Consider the following 15441-nt stretch of genomic DNA (forward strand, 5'->3'; position numbering starts at 1 on the left):
GGTGATTGAAGCAAGGTTGGAAGATTAATTAGAAAACCAGAGTTTTTTAAAAATAATACACACACACACACACACATATATATTATTCTATTTAAGGGCGCTTCTTTGGGGAAGGGTGAAAGGTTTTATGGGAAACGGGCGGGGGAGAGCGTTAACGGGATGCAAGTCGTTACGATCGTGCTATCGTCATCAGAACATTTTGGGATAAGTGTAGGACTATGTCATGGCAGCTTGGGGTATCTGCTTTATGGGAGCTTGTTATTGCTTTTTGGTCGGAGTCATGACCTAATTTTTATGTTGTGGAGCTTCCTACACTCGGAAATTAGGTAGGGTTGGTGGACGTTAATTGGGGTTTTCGCCACATTTTATGGCATTTGTTTCTGATATTCTAAGCATTGTTTCGTTATCTTGTTTGTCTGTTATTATGGCCTTGTCATACAAATAGACATACAAGACAATGAAACAATGCTTAGAATATTGGAAACAATTGCCATAAAATGTGACGAAAACTCAATCAACGTCCACCGACCCTACCTAATTTCCGAGTGTTGGAAGCTCCACAACATAAAAATTAGTTTACGACTCTGACCAATGAGCAATAACGCAAGCTCCCCTAAAGCAGATACCCCAAGTCATTATAACATAGCCCTACACTTATCCCGAAATGTTCTGAAGACAATAGCACGATTGAAACGGCTCGTACCCTGTTAACGCTCTCTCCCTCGCCCCTGTTTCCCATAAAACCCTAACCCAAAGAAGCACCCTTAAATATAATAATAATATATATATATATATATATATATATTATATATATATATATATATATACACACACACACACACACACACACACATATACAGTAAAACTCCGTTTTTACGTTCCCGCAATTTACGTTTTCCTGCCATTTACGTCATTTTCCATTGGTGCCGTCTTAAGGCCTATTCTTACGATGTATTGTTTTCGCGCCATTAACAACTTGATGTGGACGTTATCTCCCGTGATTTACGTTTTTTTCTTGGGTGGCAATACTGATTTTTGAATCGATTGCTGCGGAAATCTGCGCATTTCTGTTCCCAGATGGCGTTACTTACTTTCAGCTGTAGTTTTGTTTCCGCACTCACGGTGATCTGCACGCTTGCCGCAGTAATGTAGTGATGAGTGATACCGTGATTTTTCAATCACAGTGTGAATTGATATTGCAGAATTTCTGCTAAGTAATTTAGCGTGCAAAAGTTGCTTTCAAGTTGTGGTGGTGGATTATCCATTTTAGTAACATGGAGAAAAAAGACAGAAAATGTATTTCGGTAGAAGAAAAGATGGCAATTCTGTGATGTGTAGATTGCCATTCTGGAACACGTGTGCATTTAGCAAAAGATCTTGGGCTCTCCTTGTCCACTTTAAATACGATAGTAAAAAAAAAACAGGTCAAGCACTGAACTCAATGCAAAGCAATCTGGCGTGATGTAAAAAAAAAAAAAAAAAAAAAAAAACAATCAACAAATAATGATTATTTTAAATAGATAAATGTAAGTAATTGTAAATTAATTTATTTTCAGTTATTAAATTTTGTAATCTGGTATGTAGACTCACATACTAGCAGTAAGTCATCTTTTAGCCTTATTTAAAAATTTTTTTATATTTCCTGCTATTGACACTCTCCTGCTATTTATACTTTTTTCCATCAGTCCCCTGAAAAGTGTAAAAAAAAGGAGTTTTACTGTATGTATATATATTATTTTAATAAAAAAAACAGGTTTTCTAATTAATCTTCACACCTTGCCCCAATCATCCCCCATGTTTTTCTACCCCCCCCCCCCCCCCATCTAACAGCCTAACAGCAGAAGTATGGAGAACAAAGTCATCCTAACATCCAAACAAGGTACCTGCAAAATTTCTTCCTCTGTTTGTCTCTGTTATTTACCTTTAAAATACACTTATAATATCCTAAAAATTCTTGAGTAAAAAGCCAATGTATTTAAAATAAGGGGCACTCCTAAACGAAAACAGGCTAAAATAGCCGTAAAAATACTAGTTTTTAAGAGGAGTAACATTGGAATTTCCCAGAAATAATACCTATTATTTATTTATTTTTTATTTTATTTTGTTTGTTTTATTTTATTTATTTTTTGATGGGGGATGAATTACACAAGCCTGTAATTATGAATTACTTGCTTGTTTGTTATGATTTTAAGGTAACAAAAGGAAGAGGGATTCATTCTGAAAAAATAACCAGTAATAAACAGTTCATAGATTTTTGTAGCATCTCTTAGGCTGTTAAAGGGGGGGGGGGTTATATTTTATATTTATATTTTAATTAATAGGCTTTTTTTTAGTAGATTTTTATTAGTATATGGCTATGGGAGGAGCAAATCTTTTTGAGCATCCATTATGTGAAGCAGAATTTTTTCTCCTGAAAGAAAAAAAAATGAAAACAAAAACTGAGTGTTTAGAGAAAAAATAATCTCACCTCATTCATGTGAACTGGTAGATTCTCTATCCATTTATATTTATTCTGTTTTTATCTTCAATAGTGTACTCTTTCTTTAGGGTAATTGTTAACAAAGATGGAGAGAAAGATCATACATCTGGTATTATCCTTTTTCTATTGTGATATTTTTGTAATAATTATCTTTTTCCCCCCTTTGATAATATTTGGTAAAGAAGTTTATTATTCTCTCAATCGTGTTGTGATTTATTGTGATGAAGGCTTATTTAAACTACAAATAGCTGTCTTTATTGGATACATAATGGAGTAGCATTCTGATCTGTTGTCAAATGTTCCTGCTAAAGGCAGCTTATTCTTCCCCATTCAGTTTTATTCATGCACGTGCTTCATAGATTGATTCTGTGTTATTTTATGCATAACTTTGCAAATGTATTTGTCTTCAGGATTTCATGTCACTTCTTTAATGGATAGGGATTATGCTGTTTTTCAATGGGCATTATGCCTGTTTCTTTCTGTTGAATATCCCCCCCCCCCCTCCACCTTCTAGACTCACTTAGAGTTTTCTCTACACTGACATATTTTATTTAATCACCTTACTGGCCGTACCATGTTTAGATATCAGTCGCTGTTGATACACCTTTCAAATAACATAGGTATACAACATAATGCATTTCATCTACCATAGGCAGTTTGGATGTTAAAAGATGCTTTAGAATTTAGAATTTAAAGTAACAGTGCTATGTTTAATTGCATTGTTAATCTCTTTCAGCATTACATTGAGCCTTGGGCTTTAGTGTGCAGCCAAGACATGGTCTTCGAGTCCTGATTTTCTATGTTGGTGAAATTGGATATAGCCCTTGTGTTCTTTTTTAATTTCCATAAACATAACCAGTCTTCCATAATAATTTAAACTATTCCTGGAAAAGAGAGACCATGAGTGAAATCTACTTAGTAGATAGACAGAAAGAACAAGGCCAACTTTTGGATCAGAGTGAGAGAGATATTTCAATAACTAAACTTTAAAACACAGTTAGTCTGTTTCTAAGTTGTCTTTTACTCAAGTGATAGTTACGAAAATGTTCTGATTTGGCTTGTCTAGTAATATACTTGTTAGATTATTATGGATAGACAGGTCATTCTGTAGAAATTACAAGAAAATGATGTACGAACTCAGATTTCATCAACATGGAAATTCAGGACTTACAGACAATGCTTTGGCTAACAGATTATATGATAGAGAAATCTGTGATCCTTTTCCATTGTAATTGTTCTAAATTTGCATATTTCAGAAAAATCTCACGAGGTCTTGTTACATCACCCAAATCTAAACAAAAATGATTATGTCCATCATTCATAATCATGGAAATACAGTTGAACTTGGTTATAATGAACACACCACAGGACCAAAAAATTTCCTCATTATAACCATTACTTTCTATGTCAGTGATGAGTTAAATCTACCTCCTATTTTTCTTTTTAGTTTTCAATAACTCGATAAAAAATAGATTCAAATAAAAGAAGTATTAGAAAGAAAAACTAATATAATTACATAACCTAGATGTTATTTGTATGAATGTGCTTGTATAAACTACAATACACTTACTAAAATAATACTGAACACAGTTTATTTCTCCATAATTAAAAACAATAATTAATTAAATGATTTCAATTAGTCTTTTTTTAAAAAACTGAACGATGCTATGTCGGTTTTTAAATTTGTACAGCCAAAAATTGTTACGTACAAAATCACCTTCCCAAATTGTTTAGCAAATTTTCCTACTTGAGCCTTCAAGGTTGAACCGTCTGTTGAGAATCCAGCACTTCTTTGTGTAGTGAAGCAGTGCATCACTTTTCATTTTTTTTGTTTGTTTGTTTTGATTGTTATTTTCTAGTGCTGATACTTATTCTTTCATAATGTCAATACTGTTGAAGAGGACAAAGAAAACTTTTTACACATTTCAACATTTTTCACACCACATTCTAACTCACAAATAATTCTAACCTTTTTGCAAACTGAGAGACATTTTCTTTTCTTTCTTTTAATGAATCTTTCTGATGGAAAGATTCATTTTTAACTGATTTTACAGTCATGGCAGTGTTTGAATAAAGTGAGGGTTAGAGGGCTGGAGGCCAGACACTTGAGAGGTAGGTTTTTTTTTTCATTCCTGTCTGATGATGCCAGTTTAAAATTACCAGCAAAATATATTGAACTCTCCCTGTGGCAAGCTCATATATTTCATTATGATGGATAGTTTGCTATAATGAATTTTCTTTGGAGTAGCATTGGACCTGTGGGGATTTGGCTGCTACTTGTTTTGCAATTTGTTATAGTCACCTGTATAAGAAAGTAATATAAAACTACTTTTCAATCTTAAATATGTCTATTTTCTGAAAATTGTTTTATTAGAACCCATTTTAAAATTCTCTATTTTCTTATCTGTATTACTTTCTCTGTTGTAGGTCTGCAAGCAAGGAAGTAGAACAAAAAAGAAAAAGAATGAAGGCTTCTCGCAGCAAAAGTCGTGAACAGAGTGCAAGCAAATCTCCAACTCCAGCCCGCAGTCAAAGTAGGAGCAAAAGCCGAAGCCGTTCTGCAAGTTGGGACAGGGAGAAAGAAGACAGGCAAAGCAAGTCACCTCGGCGAAGTGTCACCCCTACTGAAGAAATTGATGAGAAGGTATGTTTGGAGAGAGAACTTTTTTTAAGAGAATTTAATGAATGGATAATTTAAAATTAATTTATACATTGTATATGCTGGGAATATATAATGTTAGGATTGTCAAGTAAGAACATATTTTTATTCGTGTGTACAATTGTAGACTGTTTTTTCACAGTCACCTTGACAGTAGAATGTTTCACTGCCTAATATCATTAAATTGATACAAGCAGTGTAGAATTGTAGACCTTGTGTTAGGATCCAGAACTGAACATCATCTTGCATCTGATCCATTGTGTGTTTATCTTCGGGTTCTTGTAAAGGACATAGTTTGAGACAGCATTTATTTTGCTCTGTAAATTCCACAAGCATTACTCCTCATTTATTTATCCTAAAAGATAACTGTCACTTTCATTTCTTTTTGGTTCTATAGAATTAGAATCTTTAAGTTCTCTCTCTCTCTCTCTCTCTCTCTCTCTCTCTGTGTGTGTGTGTGTGTGTGTGTGTGTGTGTGTGTGTGTGTGTGTGTTAAAGCGATCAATTTGTATTCTGTGATGATCTAGTTAAAAAAAAAAGTAATTTCCTCCCTTCTGTTTGGAGTTGAACTGTGCATGGTTGCTGTCCATTACCATTTCTCTTCTTTTCATTAATCATATAAGAATAAAAGCAGTCATTGGTCAACAAATATCAGTGGAGCAACACCCATGAAGGTACCTACAAAAAAGCATAATGCAGAAACAGTGCCTATAAGAAAATGATTAGAGGACTTCTGGGAGAGAGAGAGAGAGAGTGTGTTGGATTGTACTTCCTTGTTTTTGATCCGCCGTCTTGTTTTAACTCTGTTCTTAACCAAGTAATAAGTTGCTGGTTGATTACTAATTTAAATATAGAGAAATTTATATTTGTAGACTGCACCACTCTATATCTAGATTAGTGTACTACTGAAATGTAGTGACACCAAGCATCAACTAATTTTATATCAATATTATTTCTTAAGTAGACCGAGTTTATCCCTTATGTTTTAAGCTCCCACTAAGTCCGATAATTTCATGAACGGTGCAGTAAAGGAGATTTAGTCAAACACAATTTTAAAATCATCAAAACAAAACACTTAATTCTTATACGCATAAACTCAATTCTGAGAACAAGATAATATAAATGTCTTAACTTAACTGGCCACAACATCTTACAGATTCAGCCTATGGGCATTCTGCTATCAGACTTATAGCTTTCACAATATTAAAATAGCTTTTAATAGAGTTCAATATCACAAAAACTCTTAGTAACAAATTTTACTATTATCACACAGTCAGTAAAGTCTCAATACATTAATGGTGGCAACAACTGCTTCATGAATATACGCTTTTATACTTCATACTCTGGCTGATTTCAGCAAAAAACGTTATAGTTAATGTGGGGAATAACAGGAGGAATTACACATATATCTCTGCACTGAAGTAACATAAAATTGGACAGTTCTTACCAGATAAATCTTTTGCTCATCAATTTCACTATGAGCACACTTTATAACTATATTTACTTAGTACACTATGACAACACTATTTAGAATAAATCTTCTCAATGATAACTGAACTATTAATGGTCGCACTTCACGTGTATAGACGTACTTGGATAAAGGAAAATGCTCATTCCTTCTTTAACACTATTTGACCAATTCAGCTCTCTGTTAAAGTTCCATGAAACTCTTGGAACACGTAGTAATTCTTTAACTTCTAGAATTATACTCAGTTGCTTATTACTTTCCCGGTCCTTAAATATTCCAATTACAGCACTAAAGTTCTAGACACAGCAATCCTTTGCATTCACTTTGCTGCCTCTCAGTATTCTCCTCGTCTGTCTTTGCTATACTCCATGCTCTCGTGTCCCACCATGGTCTGTTCTGAAAAAGAGAAGAGCCACTGTTTTCTCCGCTCTCAGCTTATATACCTCCCTTCTTTTTCCCCCCAAAATTGTTTCTCATGCTCTAGCTTATGTCAATTCTTTCTCTGCCGTTGAATACCATATCTCGCGATCCAAGCACTCGCTAGCTATTTCTAGCCCGTCTCCATAGTAACAAACAAAATAAAATAAAAAACAGAAATATTGCATAACATTATACCTTTACATACTGGTAGTGATAAATAAAAAATTAAAATATAATTCACATAAGGCATATTAAACTTATATATACAATTCCTCATAATATTAAATTAGGAATAATCAAAATAAACAGAATAATATTTCATTACAAGGTCCTATCATTGCTTACACATATTTTAGATTAATTAATAAAATTTAATAAATAAACTCAAGGCAATTACATGAATAATAATTTACAATCATGGGATTAATATCAAATAATTTTTACAAGTACAGCCTTTGGTATGGTGGATTAAGTTGGATTCTGTAAGGAATATTAATAATTTAAATTTCTCCTTATTCAGAATCCAACAAGAGGTCACTAATTAGATAGATTGCTCTCTTCTGTGTACAGTCAAGAGCTCTTGGGGAAGAATGTTTTGGTTGTCACCCCAGATGTGAGAAAAGGATTCTAAGGTCAGTGTTAGGAGTTGAGCAGAAGAGAAGCAGTACATTGTGCAACATGACAGAATTTCATGTCAGCTGAGGCATCACCCGGTTAAACAAGTACCTGTTGTTTTCACCAGGGCAAACAGTGAAAAGTTAGCTACTGGAACAAATCCTAAAACACACCTCAACTCAACATCACCAGAGTTCAAGATCAGTACTATGAACATAAGAAGCCTGAATGGCAAAGAACTGGAGCTAGCCAAGAAATCGAATAAGTACCCGATTGACATAATAGGGGTGACAGAAACAAAAAAGACAAAAACTGGTGAGATCTTTCTGAGCAATAAATACAAAATGTGATTCAGGCAATGACAATCAAGGAAAAGGAGTAGCCATAGTATTCAACACTAAATACAAGGCTAATCTTCTTGTATGGCAGGCAATATCAAGTAGAGTGATGTGGGCAAATATCAGAATGGGGGAACTGGACAATGAGACTTATTTGTGCCTATGGTCCCACAGAAGGTTCTACTAAGGTGGAAACTTCTACTAAAGTAGAGGAATTTTTTGAGGCTTTAGAGAAAGTGACTGACACAATAAAAAAAATGAAAAGTTGGTCCTTGTTGGGGATTTAAATAGCGGAGTAGGAAATGATTGTTATTACTAACACAGTGTTCCAACATAAAATGCACAAATTCACATGGAGAGAAGAGGCAAGCAATAAGAAAAGTCTCATTGACTATGTTATTGTTGATAGTGATGTTTTCTCCCTGGTGCAGGACACCAGAGTGTACAGAGGATTTGAAATTGGAAGTGATCACAATTTTGTCTTGAGCAGGATAAAATTGAATTTCATATTGAAAAGAATAACATGTAAGAAAGTTTTAAAGCGAATAAAAGTTGAGCAGCTCTCAGATGTGAAATGTAGACTAAAATACACAGATTATTGAAGAAAAAATGAAAGAGTTTGAGAACAGGAACCAAACCTTGGAGATCCAGTGGCAAGTGCCCTAACATTGATTCAGCCAGAGAGGCATGTGGTGAGGTTGTCCGTAAGGATAGAAAAATCAGAACTCCGTGGTGGACACAGGAAGTTAAAGAAGGCTGTGAAGGAAAAGAAGAAAACATATCAGAAAGTTCCTGGCAAATAAGTCAGCTTGTGCTCTTAGAGAATACAGAGACGAATGTGAGAAAGCTAAATGCTGTAAACAAAAATGCTGAAAACTAGGTAAACAAAAGTCATGGGAAGATTTTGGTAAGAACATAGAAAATGAATATCAAGGAGGTAGCAAGGTATTCTGTAGGTTATTGAAGAAGCTCAGAAATGGAGGAAAGAGTGCTGTAAAAGCAATTAGAAATGATAAAGGCAACATGAAAACTGAAGATAAAGATATCCTAGAAGTATGGAATAAGTTAGTAATGATGTAACTTTTTTCATGTAGTACTATCATATCCTGTACACCCCTTGAGGGTACATGTCAGGAATTTGATGATGATTAATTTTTGCGAGTCTTCCTCTCTCTTTCAGTAAACGGTACAGTATTAACTGCATAATGAAGATGATTCCTAGTCTAATCGTTTAGATTAGTAATCATCTAAGGAATTCATAACTTATTTTAACACTTACAACATCAGACTAAATTATAAAAAGATATTAACTGGTTTATATTTTGCCAGATTTCAAATTAGCATCTTCAGAGCAAGTAACATGTTACAGTTTACACATGACAATGAGTAAGTGAAACAATTCGAATCGTTTCTCAAAAAATTACCAAAAGTTAAAATTAAAATGTTACCATGTTAAACCACCTCAGATATATAATGTTTATAATATGTATAATGCAAAGTGTTTTTTTAAAATTTTGGACTTCACGTGGTAATTCACAAATTCAGTACTTTCCTCTCTCATAGATTAAAAAAATAAATAAATAAAATAAAATAAATAACAAGTGATGTATCACAAGGATCAATGCTTGGCCCACTGTTATTCAGTCTGTACATTAATGATATTGGACAGGATTTGACATACAGCTATTTGTTGATGATACAAAGATAGCTAGGGTAATCAGGAATGCTGCTGATATGCAGTACTTTCGAGTGATGCAAACTGTCAAACAACAGACCAACCAGTCAGTACATGAAATTTCAAGAAAACCCAAGAGTCCAGTGCCGCTATTCACGAATTAGGGTTATACATACAGCTATTTGCTGATGATACAAAGATAGGTAGGGTAATCAGGAATGCTGCTGATATGCAGTACTTGCAGAGTGATGCAAACTGTCAAACAACAGAACAACCAGTCAGTACATGAAATTTCAAGAAAACCCAAGAGTCCAGTGCCTCTATTCACGAATTAGTGGTTCGTCTTTTGCTGTGTGGATAATACTTGCTATTTGGTCTAGTAGCTTAGATATACATTGGCTTTATTCTTGTATAGCCAACAGTTGAAAATGCACTTCACTATAGAAAGAGAAATAAATAGCTTTCTTCCCTTCCTAGAGATACAGCATCTACTAAATGGTGTTAACCTTGTTTTTTTTAATTTAATTTAATTTAATAGGAAACCACACTGAAAGGTACTTACCAGAAAGCTGACATGCAGGATTTTTTTTTTCTACAGTAATTTTTTTTAAAATATGAATCCCACCTACAAAAATGTTGTAAATGTATTATATATATTAATGCTGTCAGAGTGGACTAAGGGTTTGATAATCCTTAAACACTGCTCTAAAAACTAAACAAGAATGGTGGTATTGTAAACATAAGACATTGAAATATATCTATGACTTTTATGGTCATAGATATATTTCAAAAGGCATTAACAAATATCTATGTTTTCTGTGGAATTCAGGCCCACATCCTATTTGTTGGATGCCTGCTAAGCCAGCTAGCCTGCCAATTGACATTATGTGAAGATTTTAAGACTGTACACCAAGTTTAGAAAATCTGGTAACAAAAGTTGATTAAAAGACGTGAATCCCACTTCTTCGCTACAGTGGGAAAGAAGAGAAATTGCTCTCTTTTTCAGAGTAGCATTAGATCAGTGTGTGAGAGTATGCCATTCACTGAGAACAGTGCTCTTCTGTATGGCATTCTGGCTCCTAATGAATAGATACTTTGTGAAACACTAGCAGCCGTATAAAATGTTCTCTCTCTCTCTCTGTGTGTGTGTGTGTGTGTGTGTGTGTGTGTGTGTGTGTACGCGTGTCAGAGAGAGAGAGAGAAATTTGGGATCAAGCCTTTTAAGTGTCTAACTGGTTGAATCTTTAAAGCATCATAATAAAGAATGAATTACTACAGGACTATAGACATGAACTATGCTCAGACACGATTGTTTTGTACATGATGTTTGAAATTTTAATCTCATATAACAATGTACCTTTGCTTACTTTGTTTTCATCATCATCATCAAATTCCTGCCATTTACCCTCAAGGGGTGTACAGGATATGATAGTACTACATGAAAAAATTACATCATTACTAACTTCCTATCTACAATTTTCTGCCAAATCAGTCTGTTACTTGTCAAGACTCCAACATTATCAGATCTTATATTTCTATCGTCTAAGGCACTTTGTACCGTATCAATCCACCTATATCTTGGTCTTCCTCTGTATCATTTTCCTGCCAACCTAGCAGAGAACACTTGTTTTGCTAATCTTTTCTCACCCATTCTATTTAAGTGACCATACCACCTGAGATTAGCTCTGCTAACGCATTCCTGGATGCTGACAATGTCAAGTTCTTTCCTAATATCCTAGTTTTTAATATGATATTGCCATTGATGCCATCTGTTCATGCCTCTAATCTTTCTCAGGACTCTCATATCTGCGGTCTCTAGTCTTTGGTCAAGGGTTTTACTTTTGACCCAGCTCTCAGATCCATAAGTTAAAACTGGTTTGAACACTGTCTTGTATACAGCTAATTTAGTGTTCCGACTAATTTCTCTCTTATTCCATATGAATTTATTCAATTGACTTCCCACCATACCAGCTTTGCTGATTCTGTTGTCTATTTCCATATTTAATTTACCATCTTCAGTAAAAATCGTGCCTAAGTAGCTGAAATGTTTTACTTGTTCCACAGGTTCTCCATTCACAACACAGTTGACATTTTCAATGATTCTGCCTATTTTCATTGTCTTTGTCTTTTTATTGCTGACCTTCATACCATATCTATTACAACAGCTATTCAATTTAGTCAGAGAATCTTGCAGACTTGTAGCGGATTTATTTAGAAGTATAACATCATCCACATAAAGCAAAGGGCTGACATTAACATCTACAATTTTGATATCATGTTTAATACCACTTTCCTTCATAATGTGATCCATATAGATAATGAATAACAGAGGGGATAATGTACATCCTTGTCTCACACCAGATTTAACATTAAACCATCTTCCTGTACTTCCTTCAATTCTAACTGCTGACTTACAACTCAAATAAAGACTAAGTATTGCTTGATATAATGCCCCATCGACACCATATAACTGCAGCGTATTGAGTAGCTTCTCTCTTGGCACCTTGTCATATGCCTTTTCCAAATCGACAAAACTTAAATACAGATCTTTGTTATATTCCCATGCTTTCTCGACTATTTGTCGCAAAGTGAAGATCTGATCCTGACAGCCTCTATTATGCCTGAATCCAGCTTGTTCTTCACCAAGCTTTTCTTCCACAATTCTTCTCAACCGTTTCTCAAGTATACTTGCATAAATCTTGCCAGGAACAATCAGTAGGGAAATACCTCTGTAATTCTCACATTCAGTTTTATTTCCCTTTTTATATATGGGTATTATGAGAGCTCTACTCAAATCATCGGGAATTCATCCCTCTGTCCAGGCTTTCTGAACTATGCAGTGCAGCCACTGTAAGACTTTTATACCTCCATACTTCAGCATTTCTGGTCGAATATCATCTCAGCTACTCCTGCAGCCGTTCCACATTTCAAGCCTTTGATGGCTTTTTCTACTTCAAGTATGGATATGTATTCTTGACTGCATGCCTGGTCAGTGCTTTTTACCACTGTGCTGTCATCACTGCTTGTTTCATTTAGCAGTTTTTCAAAGTAATTACTCCATTCTTCAAGGATTTCTTTTTCTCCTGTTTTCATGTCACCTTTATCATCTCTAACTGCTTTTACAGCACTCTTTCCTCCATTCCTAAGCTTCTTCAACAACCTCCAGAATATTTTGCCACCTTCTTGATATTTATTTTCTATATTCTTGCCAAAGTCTTCCCATGACTTTTGTTTAGCTAGTTTTACACAGCGTTTAGCATTCTTGCATTTTCTCTATATTCTCTAAGAGCACAAGCTGACTTATTTGACAGGAACTTTTGATATGCTTTCTTCTTTTCCTTCACTGCCTCTTTAACTTCCTGTGTCCAACAGGGAGTTCTGATTTTTTTATCCTTGCAGACAACCTCACCACATGCCTCTCTGGTAGAATCAATCAATGTTTTCTTCAGAGTTTGCCACTGAATCTCCAAGGTTTGATTCCCGTTCTCAAACTCTTTCATTTTTTTTTCAATAATCTTTCTGTATTTTAGTCTACAGTTCACATCTGAGGGCTGCTCAACTTTTATTCGCTTTAAAACTTTCTTACATGTTATTCTTTTCAATATGAAATTCAATTTTATCCTGCCCAAGACTAAATAGTGATTACTTCCAATTTCAAATCCTCTGTACACTCTGGTGTCCTGCACCAGGGAGAAAACATCACTATCAACAATAACATAGTCAATGAGACTTTCTTATTCCTAGCCTCTTCTTTCCATGTGAATTTGTGCACATTTTTATGTTGGAACATGGTGTTAGTAATAACCAGTCCATGTCCTGAGCAGAAATCCAACAGATATTTGCTATTATTATTAGCTTTGCTCTTTTCTCCAAATTTTCCCAAAATATTTTTGTATGTCTCACAATCATTTCCTACTCTGATATTTAGATCCCCAACAAGGACCAACTTTTCCTTTTTTCATTGTGTCAGTTGCTTTTTCTAAAGCATCAAAAAATTCCTCCACTTCTACCTTAGTAGAACCTTCTGTGGGACCATAGGCACAAATAAGTCTCATTGTCCAGTTCCCCATTCTCATATTTGCCCACATTACTCTACTTGAGACTGACTGCCATTCAAGAAGATTAGCCTTGTATTTTGTGTTGAATACTATGGCTACACCTTCTTTTCCTTGATTGTCATTACCTGAATATAACATTTTGTATATATTGCTCTGAAAGATCTCACCAGTTTTGGTCTTTTTTGTTTCAGTCACTCCTATTATGTCGATCTGGTACTTATCTAATTCCTCAGCTAGCTCCATTTCTTTGCCATTCAGGCTTCTTACGTTGATAGTACCAATCTTTAACTCTGGTGATGTTGAGTTGGGGTTTGTTTTCAGATTTGTTCCAGTAGCTGACTTTTTGCTGTTCGCCCTGGTTCCCTGGCAAAAACAAATTATCTGAAATATTTACTGTTGTAAATTGAATTACTGTTGTGTTTTTTGTAGTTTTTTTTCTCAAGTCTTAATGTGAACTGCAATAAACTATTCAGATTGAAGTATTACATAATTATATAGTCATGTTCTGTTTAGAAACATGATGATAATGATGAAAATGGAAGAGATGCAGAAAGGCGCAGTCATAGTCGCAGCCATAGTGGCACACCTGAGAAGCGTTATGGTTCAAGAGATAGCAGAAGTCGCAGTAGAAGTGAAGATGGAAATCCAGAAAGAAATGAGGATCACAGTGATAGAGAAAGAAGTGTCAGTCGCAGCAGGAGTAGAAGTAAATCTCGTTAACTATAGAAACAAACTTACTTGTAAACCATTTTTGTCATCCAGCCTTGTAGTTTTTCACAGTGTGGTATTTTCCAAATCTCTTGCTAGTTTTTACCATCAAGACATAAAACACAATTCATCCATTATATCTTTATCATTGTAATTGAAAACATCAAACATAGGTAGTCGCTTTAAAAATTCCAAATGTACTAATTCTCATATTCATGATATTTTCATTAAAAAAACAAAACAAAAACTTAGCTATGTATGTTTGAAAATAAAGTTCTTAAAATTCTGTAGAATTTATTAATTCAAGATAAAACATTCACTAATGAAAATAAAGATGTTAGACATGAATTAAAATTCTAAATACAAAATTAATAACGGAAAAACTCAGGTAAAAAGATTATTTAATAGTATAATTTTCGCCTGTGTGTCACAGGCATCTTCAGTACATTTTAAGCTCAAATTGAACAATAACTGACAATTCCAAAAAAGCTCCACCTAAGTAGCTAGCATAAGACAACTAAGGTACTAGCTACTTAGGTTGGCGCTTTTTGGAATTGTCAATTATTGTTTAATTTGAGCTTAAAATGTACTGAAGATGCCTCTGACACACAGGCGTAAATTATACTATTAAATAATCTTTTTACGTGAGTTTTTCCATTATTAACACGTTCGCTGCCACGCTACTTCGGCATAGTCTGTTCCCGTACACTGAGCAATTTCACTTCTTCAAGGTCAGTAGGGTAATCTCGTTGCCGGCGGTAAGCGTCATATGATTATACTCGTAGTTGGCTTGTGCAGAGCATATACCATCTATGAGAATACACAGTTTTGATGCTAGCTCCACAAGCTAAGCATTTTCACTTCTTCAAGGTTAGTACAGTAATCTCGTTGCCAGCGTTAAGCGTCATACGAGTATACTCGTAGCTGGCTTATGTGGCTGGTTTACCAACTACGAGTATACTCGTAGTTGGCAGCGAACGTGTTAATTTTTTATTTATGTCTGCTCACGGTATTCCATTAT

The 15441-nt window shown here is 34.6% G+C and overlaps 1 protein-coding gene across 3 annotated transcripts in view; it reads left to right on the forward strand.

The window, feature by feature from the left end:
* Nucleotides 1-14706, forward strand: part of LOC150104901 (uncharacterized) — a 196207-nt gene extending 181501 nt beyond the window's left edge. For all 3 annotated transcript variants that reach the window (XM_090395415.1, XM_090395414.1, XM_090395416.1), the window contains 2 exons: nt 4907-5123; nt 14226-14706. In XM_090395415.1, the coding sequence (XP_090251541.1) occupies nt 4907-5123; nt 14226-14432 (424 nt within the window). In that variant the 3' untranslated portion in view covers nt 14433-14706. The remainder of the gene's footprint in view (nt 1-4906; nt 5124-14225) is intronic.
* Nucleotides 14707-15441: the final 735 nt, after the last annotated feature.

The sequence above is a fragment of the Typopeltis vanoorti genome, chromosome 7, assembly GCF_054136105.1.
Source record: "Typopeltis vanoorti isolate ZY-2024b chromosome 7, IOZ_Tvanoo_1.0, whole genome shotgun sequence".
NCBI classification, from domain to species: domain Eukaryota; kingdom Metazoa; phylum Arthropoda; class Arachnida; order Uropygi; family Thelyphonidae; genus Typopeltis; species Typopeltis vanoorti.